Raw genomic sequence first — 11523 nt, 5'->3', positions numbered from 1 at the left:
AACAAGTCTGCCTGTTAGGTACTTTTCAGTTATTTCTCATCGTCTGCTGTGTGTCTGCTTTATTAAAAGCTTCATAAGATTATGCCAGAATGAGACAGATAAGTGTTGCTATTAAAAGGTGGTGATCCATTATTTACATTGCCAGTTTGAAAGAACATGGACATAACATGCCTCAAACTGACCGTAAGCCTTGGCAGTATTTCATTGTCACAAACTTACCTGCTGTATTTTAAGATGCTTCTCATATAGGTTGCTTTATTAGACTGAGTTGTAAGGGCAGTAGGTGGAAGCAATTCTGCCACTGAAACTACTTTTCTCACATGCAATCTTGCATTCTTCCAGTACCTGGTACTTAGGCTTCATGCTACCAGAAAGCAATTCTCTGCAGACCTTCTTTTCTTTTTTGTGAAATTATGCAGAATAGCAAACTTCGGAGGGATGTTTAGATTTAGATGTTTAAGTGTCCAAATATATCTGAGAAGGATTTATAATGGGCTTAAGACTTCTCATGTGGAATAAAGAATGGTTTTGACAAACACTCTAATTCAAGAAGCAGAACATTTGTAATACATTCATGATAACATGGCAAAACATCCTAAGCAGTAAACAACATTCCATTCTTCAAAGATGAAAGGAGGTCTTTGAAACTGAAAGCAAGTACAATATGGCCTTAGGCTGATGCACAATTGGGCATCTTTAAAATCATCTTTTTGGGCAACCTGTCTGAGAATAATTTAAACAGGCAGGATGTACTTTCTCATTTCAAATTGCAAATAGAGACAGCTTTACTCTCAAGTAATCTTAAATGTCAGAACTTTCTGACTGCAATGGCAAGGAGTAAATCTCTGGATAATACTCCTGTGACCTTTTTTTTTAAGCTTGGTATCTCAGTAGACAGGAATAATGGAAGAAGTTATTCCTGGATATGAGTGATCTTCTGACAGTATTGAATGAAATCACTGGTGCTAACTGCATTAAGTTTTTTAACTCAAGACTTAAACTTTCCTTGGATAATGTTCTTTGTACAATGCTTATGTTTCTTACATCCATATTAGACCAAAGTTGACTCTGTTCAGCCTCTTCTTGCTGTTGCCTACTGCAGTAATTAAAGGAAAGGAATTGTTTCAAGCCATTATTGATGTAAAAAGAAGCCCTAAGGTATTTCAGGAGACAGGGAAGAAATAATCAGTTATAGTATGTATTAAAAAAAGTGAAACTCTGTAAGCAAATTTGTTTCTTATTTGGCTTTCATTATTCAGACCAAAATGTAATGAGTACTGGAAGAGAGCAGCTTAGCAGACTGTGTTGGTATGGATCTGCTTCCTTCTGTTTCAGTGTGAAGGGCATTTTGTTAGAATACCATGTTTCCTTTCTCCACAGGCAAGTATCTGTGTTTAATTGGGATGGTTTTTCAGCCCTAGGTATCTGTTTCTCTGCATTGTACTACCTGACTTTGCATCTTGTCTGGAAAGTCTTTTTCCTGTGGTAGTTGAGTGCCTGAATTCTGCGCGTTCATTTTATCTTGTTATTTGAAATTCTGCTTTCTGTACTTGGTCTTTTAGGGAGACCTGTTATGGATTATTTTAATTTGGGAACTAGCACATGCGGTGACAGAAGCATTTGCTTTACAGCTAGAAGCCTGCTTACCAGAAGCCACATCACTTCATAGTGTGGCAGGTAACAAATAAACAGGTTCTTGCCCCAAGGAGTCTGTCAAGTAATTTGGACCTAAAAGCAATATAAAAAGGGTGAGCTCTATCTTGCCATGATTATTGCTTATGTATCCCTAAACTTGAAGTAGCAGTAGGGACAAATCCATGATGTTCATGGAATGGAAAAATAAGGCTAATGCTCTAGGCCTAATTAAAAAAGAAAAAGGCATCAGTATAATGGGAGCTCTTTTCTCCTTGTTGGAAACACTGGTTTGGGTAGTTCTGCTTGTTCTTTTCACTGCAACTTAACATTTGAATTGTATTGTTCAGAAAGAGCAATTTGAGAAAGCCCTGGTAAGAAAATCTCCGTATTGTGAAAATGTGTGAATTGCTGCTGCTTGTATTCCAGAGGTGGTGATACCTTCATCTCTCTCATTGTGGTCCCTCTGGACACTTTTGGATACAGTGAGGAAGAGAGGCCTTTGGATTTGATTCATGTGCATTTTTGGGTTTGTGTATCTGTTACCCACCTCTTCTCCCTCCCTCCCGCAGTTTGGAGGCATGTGGTGAACAGTAATAAATTAAAGGGTGGGAAGAACTGAAAAATATCTCATCTTGAGAAGGGAGAACACTTCTAAAACAAATCAAGAAAAAGTAAACTTGAAGCCACAGACTCATTTTCCCAATTCTGTGTTCTGTCTCATAGTGTTTATTGTTTGGTAACATGCCCCATAATGTTTCCAATGCTGACAAATAGCCAAAGATATTTTTGGATTAAGTTTTATTGCTTTTCTGATGACAAAGCTACTTTGAAAACAGCTTTGTCTCATTCTCACCGCAGTTCTGAGCCCTTAAACTTTCTTTGCTTTTATCCAAAGGTGTTCTGGGTCCAAGGTAGTCTTTGACCTTGAACTGAGAGCTGTATGTTTGTGTGGTTTCATGCAGCAAGGAGGGGAAAAAGCCTATATATGGCTAGGAGACTTGGCTGTTGCTCTTACGGTCAGCTTCTGAAGACTGTGGTGGGAGCATTGTTCTGCTTTATACAGGAAAACTCAGGTGGATGCCTGCACTTCTGTGTAATTTTTACATTAACTACTTGGAAGTGGTGCAGTCTGTCTTGCCCTGAAGTGCTGCTGTTGGTGTGTGCTTCACTTGCCTTCTTCCAGGTTGGTCACATTGACTGACTGAGGGGTAAATCTGGGTTAAATATTCTTTCTTCTGCCTGATCCAGTTTCAAAGGAAATTGCTCCCTCCCAGACACTGTTTGTGCCTGTTCTGTCCACTGCCAAGGCTGGCTACTGTTACAAAGCGTGGGTCTTGCCTTGCCACCTGTAGTCTAGCTCTGCTGTAGAAACTTAAGCTACTGCAAGTAGCTGCTACAGAAGCAAATGGTGCAGCTGACATCCTCAGGTCAGTGCAGAGCCATTCAAGTACTGTCTTTTTTGTCAAACTCCTAGCTCTGATCAACATACTTAAAATAATGTGATACTTCCAGGGTGATCTAACACAGCATTTCACAAATAAGCTTGTATTCTTCTGGGAAGAAGTTTGGCAGGAAATGGAAGAAATGCCTTGTTTACCACACTGGTCATCGTTCCATTTTAAATATTGATTGTGAGTGGAGAAAATAACTCTCCAGATCTCTTCTAGGGCTAGGTCTCTGCCACATCTGATCATTGTTAGTAGAACTTAAACTTACCTGCCTTGCTTTACAGCTTAGGATGTTGGAATGCATGCTGATTAAATATATTCTGTATATGGTGCTTGTTTAAGCTTTAGAAACACTCTTTAGGTTGACCTAGGAAGAATTAAACCTCTGAGCAGCAAGCCCTTTTCTGCAGAATGAAAGAAAACCCCAACTCTTCTTAATGATTGGAGAAGAGAGGTTGTTTTGGGCTTTTTTTTTTTCCCACTGTGTGACAATCAAATTGCTTTCAGGTTTTTTGACATTTTCAGGAGGGATGTGTGATAGTTAAGTGTTATGTGGCTTTACACTCTTAAAAGCAGTAGCTGTAGAAATTACTGCCACCTTTTTGGCCATAAGCTCTTCTGATGAGAGGACCCACTAGCGCAATTCATCCACTTCAGAATTGTTAAGGATGTGATTGTGTCTAAACGTGAGTTAAATGCAGAAGTTGGCTCTGTAGTGAATCATGACAGATTTGCTGTTCCCTGTATATCCATAGGGTGCAGAGAGGCTGCTGGCTGGTGCTTGGCAGTGGTATGTGATAGTCTGCTAAAATAATTTCTTAAAAGCTGCAGAAAATGAACTTAAACGCAATCACTTCAAATTGGACCTAGACTGACTTGCATGTAAGTAGGTGTTCAGAGCCAGGTTACAAAATCTGTTTCTATACTTGAGGGGTTTCTCTCAGTTTGTGTCTCTACAACCCCTTGGTCTGTAGGTCTAAAGCAGAGGGCAGTGTTGGTGTGGGGAAGGGGTGGAGGGGGACGAGTAAGGCTTTTCGCTTATGCTTAACATATGCAGACTCTTGATTTCAGTTTCCGTTTCTTATTCAAGCTATCAGACAATGGAAGAGTCTACAGTGGGGTCATACCTTGGGGAAAGAGGGGAGCTGAAAGTGTTACTGCAATTATAAAATATGTCTTCAGCATCTTAATATCTGCTACAAGATGAACACATAGATATGTGCTTATCTAAGTACAAAGAACAACCCTGTCAGCTAGAGAGTTTCAGTTTCAGTGCTGATTTTCCTGGCTGCTGTCAGTCTAGGCCATACAATTGATGTGAATTTTTCCCCATGTAAATAGGGCAAAAATATTCTCATCTGCCATTCACACACTTCAGAAATACAGTTCATTGGCCCATATTGTGCCTTCTCTGTGATAGGGATGAACTTAATTCTTCTTATGTGTGAAAGATATCTGCAATTTAAATGACTAATTGCATTGTAGCTTTAGGCTGAACATATTGGTAATGTGCAAATGTTGATGACATGTGAAGGGTCAAGAGATTTATAATTTAGTTGACAATACATTGCTTAAAATGAAGTGGCAAAGAGCCAGAAAATTTTAGCTTAATAATTGTCTATTAACTAACATGACATATTTGTATAGTATTCATTACCTCCAGGTACAGATTAAGCATCTGATGTACCCATACAAAGTGACATGCGTACATGAATCTTGGGCATAATAGTGAATAAACTGACATTACATTCACAGTAATTTGTTTCAATATGTAAAACATGTTGTTGCCTACTTTTTAAAGGACTTGTAGGAATGTTGCAATGAAATCTGAGGAAAAATGTGTAGTTCAACAGAGTTCTCTATTACATAGATCTGACAGCTTCATGCTGCAGATAACATCATAAATATACATGTTTGTTTTCAGCTCCATGAGAAGCAGCCTGGAAAAAGATCTAAAGCCTTTCAGTCATTGGATTGATCTACCCTAATGGTCTATAAGGTTAAAAAAAAACCCAGCTCTCCCAAATCCCAACCACTTAACATAACCAACTTTATTTTTAAAAAAGAATCATGTAAATATTGAGTAATGTGGTATTTAGTATTGTGAATGTGAGAATGTTTCTATTAGGGTGAGGTTTGTTAGAAAAGGGAGCATCAGTAGGCTGGCTTGTAACCAAAGTGTTATCAACTTCTTTCACTTTGTTTTCTCAGGCTTAAATCAGGCACTTATTTGTGCGAGCAAAACTGTCACAGTTCTGACAGGGTCTCTTTGTTCCCCCTTGCTGCTGAGGGAGACCCAGGAAAGTGTTTTTGTGCTCCACAGTGTGTTAATGGCTTTTTAACCTTTTTTCCTCCTGTGAGACAGGAATGTGTCCTGTGTTTTACAGCTGAGAAATTGCCATACAGGGTACACTAGATACCACCAACCTCAGTGTGACCGCAGGTGACAGAGCTGGGGGTTGAACCTGGATGCTTTTGGCTCTGACTCGCCAGGTGCTCTTACCACCTTTTACCACCTTCTGACAATGTCTCTGCTGCACACAGCTGTAATATTTCAGTGTTTGGAGATGTCATTGAAAACTCTAGTGACTTTGCTTCCTTCTGCTGGTGGTGCTCTTTATAGTGTGCAGCAGAGCTGCAATGACAGTTTGCTCTCTTAGGATCTTAGCTCTGGGACTGGGGTATGTTTATGCCACACCAGAAGCTGAAATGAGAACTCTTGGCTTGACTTTTGACTGAACGCTTTGCTCTCTTAAAGTGCCCCCCTCTCAAGAGTTTAAAGCTTTACAATTGATTGGTGTGAAGCCATTGAATTTGAGAAGGGAGCCAGGAACAGCTCACTGAGCCTCACCTGAACTTGATGGGAGGGAAGTTGTCTGCTGACCCCTCTGAACTTTGTTTCAAGGCCTGTAGAATAGCTCTGTGCAACTTTGATATCCATGTCAATATTTGTGATGCAGACTTGTAGGTCACGTACTCCAGGTACCTCGGAGACTAGGAATAAGGTGGTAATGGTAGCTCAGGTAAATTAAGAGCCTCGGTGCAAACTGTGGCTCTGGATCAACTTCGTTCTTGCCTTTTCAGAGTTGGTATTTAATTCTCAGTCCAGCCACTGGAGGGAGCTCTAGAGATCTTAAAACAAGTTTCAAGAGCAACCCCAACAAAACTAGCTGCGCAGCAGGCATGGGACTGCAACAGGAGCTCCACAGTATATTCTGCTGCCCAGATCAGTGAGAGCAACTGATCTCTGGCACTGTGTATCAAAGGCTCTAAGGATGAAGAAAGGGCGACAGCACGTTGCTTTGGCAAAGTTGCTGATTTGGCTTGACTCTGAGGATAGGCCAAAAGCAGGACTGCTACCGTTGTGGCCTCCTGGGGCTGTTTTTAAGCCAGCTGGTGTTCTTGTTGCTATGAAGGGTGGTTTCCAGTGCCATTGCCGCAGCACCTTACCTGGCATATGAAGGGGGTCTGTCAGCTGTTGGTACCCAGGTTGACTGGTCATATCTGTGCTGGCAGTTGCCCTTCCTGGGCTGCATGTCTCTGTCATTTCTCTTTCAGAAGGAAAGTGGGGTGCTGGGGGTTCAGTGGAAGTCAGCAACTTCAGGATATGGCTGACATCAGTTGCTAGTTAAGGCACTAATAATTAGATGCTACAGAACAGGGAGTGCAGGCTGGTGGCAGCACCCTTTGCTAACATTGGATCTACAGGGACACACTTCATATTCACTTACCTTTGTATTTGTCTGTAGCCTGGTTGAAAAGTAGCACTTGTCACTTCCTCTCAGAAGAGGCTGTCTTGGGGGTAGGCTGAAAACTTTTGCAGTGAAGAATCCCCCAATACAGCAAGGTGCAAGAAGCAGTTGCTGCCCGACTGGAAGGAACATAATAGAGATGTCTGGGAGCAGACTGGTTTTCTAAACAGAGTATTTAAGGTCTCAGAAGCAGTGTGAGGGAGCTTCTGTGCAGGAAGGGGTATATGAGATGTAAGGGAGAGGTCTTCTGGCTATTGCCTAGGGCCAGACAAGATCAACCTTCTGCCCAACAGGAAGTTTTGGTTCTCTGAATGTTTTACTACAAAAAGTTAGGCCTCCTCCCCCTCCACTGCTTGGTCCAAAACCAAACCATGAAAGACCAATGTTTTGATGCAGCTGTGGAGGACAGTAGCTAAATGGAGTTAGTGCTCATCTCCCTATAAACTTAGAGTGAGTCCCCCAGTATAGTCCCAGTCTGGTCTGGAATGACCTAGGCTGTCTGTTGGCTTCTTTAATTTTAAACCTTTTGAGGCTTTGAGAGAAGGACCTTTTCTTTTAACTCGGATGTGGTAACAGCTGTTGATTGCTTTAGATGTATTCAGTAACTGTTCAAAGAGCTCCTGGCCTCTGTAATGCTCTACTCAGTAGCTCTGATAAACTGATATGATGCTACATGGAACTTAGAAGTATGAACTGTCTGGTTTAGCAAACAAGATTCCAGGACAAGCTTTGGATGCGTTATTGCAGTGTAACATCACTTTACATCTCTGCACTGGGCATGATGGGTAAGAATTTAAGAATAAACAAATCCATAACTCTGTCTCAAATGCAGGCAGCTTGGCACTTCTGCCCTATTGTAGCATCTCGCAGCTCCCAACAGCATCCAAAGCAGGCTGGGGGATTTGTGCTGCCTGCCTCCTTTTTGTAAGGGAGTGAACAGGATTGAGGTGGCTTTGTTTGGTGTCCCTTTAAAGGTAAGACTTCTAGTCTAATAGCTGTTTAGAGAGAAAATACTTTCACCTCAGTAAAGTTCTTTGAATTATAAAGGACATTGCTGTTGGGTTACTGAAAACCCTTGGGGTTTGTTTCATTTATAACATTGCCTCGGGCCTTCTGCTGCATCCTGTTGGATTGACCTCCTTTTCAACCCGTGCTGGCAGCTGCATTGCAGAGTTATCTTTTCCCTGGATCCTTCAGGGTTGTCATATGACAAACTTGAACTGTGACCCTTTTGTGTCTTACCAGGCCAGCAGTGCCCTCTCCGTGCGATGTGGCCAGCAGTCTTCCCCATGCACACATTTGTTCCAAGCCATTTAACAAACTGAAAGTTTCAAATGATGGCGTTTCGTACTGTTTAATAATATTGACTGTAAAGCAAATGAAATGGTGCTGAATACCCTGCATGTTGCTAGGAAGAAATACAGCTTGCATTTCTGCAGTATGCCCTGGGTTTTCTGTGGTTAGTGTGTGCTCTCTGGTGAATCTCTTTTATTTTTTAAATAAATTTCAATGCTTCCCCCCAAACAACAGTGGCATTCGGTGCTACAGATAGTCCAGCACTGGTATTTGTTTCTAATGTATGGGGGTTTTAACCAGATTTCTCTAAGCAAAGTGGGCAAAGTCATTTTGCAGAAGTCTTGCGGAGAGTGTTAGGGTAAGAACTGATATAGTTAACACAGCAACCAAGCAGCACCATCTCCAAGTGGTGTTGATGCTGGCAGGCATTGCCTTCCTGAAGTTACAGAGACTGAGCACTCGTATTTGTACAAATTGCATTCATTACCAAGAACCCTCCAGTAGTGATAAGAGACTGGCTGTGCAGCATAGATTGGCTCCAAGATAAGTAGCCAGTCTATTGTGCAGCTCATGGTAATCTTCCTCCTCCCTGCCCCTAATAATAAATCTTGGGGCATTTTGGAATGCGTGGGGGTTGCTCATTGCAGTAGCCTGAATGTATAACTACTCAACATCATCATCTCCTACCAATTGTGCTTTCATAACCAAGTGAGCAGCCGACTGAGATGGATAAACTCAGATACAGTGTTCTGAACATGCTTTGACTGTGTGTATTTGTTGCTCCCTTAAAGGACAATTCACAGGTGATGGCCAGGGTAAGAGTTTCTTCTGCCTGTGTTCCAAGACTAGAGCCCACTCGCAGTGATGGTCTTCTTCAAGAAAAGATACAAACATCTGGCTTAGGGGTCTGCAAGTGGGAGTAACAGCTGTGCGTAGGAACTGTGGTAGTACCTTCTTCATAGTTAGCTTGTTCTTTCTCAGTGCAAGTGTCTGTGTTATATGACTTCAGTGAAATGGCAGTTATTCACCTTACCATAACAGTATAGTTTTAAAGAAAGATTTGTCTAAAGAAAAAAATTTTCTGTCTGCTTTGACTGAAGTAAAGCTGCAACTGGCAAGTGCTTGCTTTGTCTTTTAAACTATCTAATGTGCAAGGACTGGGTTTCAACATGTAAAGCTGAACATCAGCAGGCTAGGTTTATGCAAGCAGGCAGTATAATCCAACAAGTTCTGTTAAAAACATGTATTTACATGGAATTGTAATAATTTTTTTCTCTGTCTCTCCCCCATTTAGGGTTTGAAGGGCAATGGAGTTGCTCCTGGATCATCAGGTTTTAGCCTTACGAAACAGCTGCTCTGTCCAAGAATAACCCGTGTCTGTCTCAGGGACTTGATATTCTGCATGGAACAAGAGAGGGAGATGAAGCATTCTCTAACCTTGTACCATGCTCTTCTGAAGTGATTTGAATTTTACATTTCACCTTGCTGTCTACTGCCAAAGAAAACACTGAAGCATTGTTGCACTGTCTTGAAATTCCAATTTCTGGAAAATGATCCGTTGTAAGGATAACTCTTGTTTACAGATAAACATTTTTATTAAATGCCTAAACTAGCTAGGGGTTTTAATAATACTTGGCTTAAACCAGTCTCTAAACCAGTGAAGACACTGAGCTGCACACACAAGCACTTGACTACTACCTGCTTGCATTTAACTGTCATGCAGGGTCTGAGGGCTTGATATATGTCCCTAGTTCATCTCTGTTGCTTTCTTCAGTACTCCACAGTCTGCCACATCTGTTCTACATGTAGTGCCTTCTTTGAATCCAACTTTATTTAGGGAAACAAGTAACACTTTAAATGCCCAGCATGGCAACTGTAATCGTGAACCAGCAGTCAGTCAATATGCTAACGTATTGCCTATCAGACTCAGCATCTCCTTACTTTTGGGGGTTTATAATTACTACTGGATGCTCATTTGTGAAAAGCAAAGTAACAAGCAAAAGGAGTGTGGGGTGTTTTCTCCCCCTCACCTTGCCTCAACTGCCCTCCCCCTTTCCTCTGAGAAAGTGACTTGGGAAGGTGAACAAATTGGTGGTTCTTGTGATTAAAGTACGTTAGACAGTGTAGTTAGGACATACTTTGGGGAAAATCTGGAGTTAGTAAACTTGAATACAAGGAGTGAAAGACCCTAAAAAGGAAGACTAAACAGAAGAAACAGTTTATCTTTCTGTAGCATTCAACTTGAGCATAGATGTAGAAAGAAATTAACAAAAGCAACCTTTACTGACTAAAAAAGGGGAAATCTTGAGGTGCATTGTAACTTTGCAGCTGGAGACTCTCTTAAGGAGAAAAGCGGTGTTTACAAACCATCGGATTCACTGCTTTATTGAAAATACTGATTTGATACCTTAATGTGCTGTAACAGGGAAAATTACCAAATAGAAAGTATTTAGGCAGTTGCCTGGTTTCCATTCAGTGAGGAGGAGGAGGACTCCAAATTATTGAGACTGCTAGGATAGATACAGAGATTTTGTACTTGCTTGGCTTGTGGTGGAAGGAATACCCTCAGGGTCACCCTTCTCCCCAGCCTCCAAACTTTTTGCCTCCCGTGACACAGTGCAGTATAGCATGGCTGTTTCCCAGGATTGGTGGGAAAGGTACTGACTGTATTGAATGGCTTCCTGCTGAAACTGTTTTCTTTCAAGAAATGAGCTTCCTATGGTTACTTGGCATGCTACTTCAAAACTTGAAGCGATGATTCAAACACCTTCCACTTTCAGAACCACTGCAGATAGTTACCAAATTCATTAAGTTTTGAATCTGTTATGGGTCTTTTTTTTTTCGTTGGAACAGTAGTAAACAAATCTAGTAAATGAATGCTGTAATTATTTATATATGTATATATAGCATATATATATATATAAAAGAAGAGCAGTACTTTGAGTAAGCTATAGTTTGCAAGATATTGATGGCATCAGGCAAAATTGTTTTGTATAATTAAATGCTTAGCTTTACTTTTTATGTAAAGTGCAGCATTTTCCATATTTGTGTACTGTATCTTATTGAGCAGATGTTTAAAATTATTTTAAATACTGCATCAAAGCAATTATTTTATTAAAAATAATAAATCGGTATCTTTGTTTCCTAACATGAGAAATTCAGCATCTGAAGCAGTCATCACCATGACTAATGGCGTGGCTCTGAGAGAGAACCCTGTCTGTCTGCCCATCACAGTGCTTGGCACGGTTGCCTCACGTGACATATTAGTGATAAACATCTATATTTTAAGGTTCTTAAACAGAATGAGGTGACAGAGTAGATGATTACTTGAAGGGGTAGTGGGCAGGGAGAAAAAGCAACCTCTCGTTTGTCTGATTTCCCACAGTCAGTCA

The 11523-nt window shown here is 41.0% G+C and overlaps 1 protein-coding gene across 2 annotated transcripts in view; it reads left to right on the top strand.

The window, feature by feature from the left end:
• TAF4B (TATA-box binding protein associated factor 4b) overlaps positions 1-11265 on the top strand; it is a 72123-nt gene extending 60858 nt beyond the window's left edge. For both annotated transcript variants that reach the window (XM_061448622.1, XM_061448621.1), the window contains exon 15: positions 9426-11265. In XM_061448622.1, coding sequence (XP_061304606.1) covers positions 9426-9593 — 168 coding nt within the window. In that variant the 3' untranslated portion in view covers positions 9594-11265. The remainder of the gene's footprint in view (positions 1-9425) is intronic.
• The last annotated feature ends 258 nt before the right edge of the window (positions 11266-11523 follow it).

The sequence above is a fragment of the Pezoporus flaviventris genome, unplaced genomic scaffold (assembly GCF_033815535.1).
Source record: "Pezoporus flaviventris isolate CSIRO_AGI_PZ_B2104156 unplaced genomic scaffold, CSIRO_AGI_Pfla_v1 ptg000007l, whole genome shotgun sequence".
Classification (NCBI taxonomy): Eukaryota; Metazoa; Chordata; class Aves; order Psittaciformes; family Psittacidae; genus Pezoporus; species Pezoporus flaviventris.
This window is presented reverse-complemented; position numbering and strand designations above follow the sequence as displayed.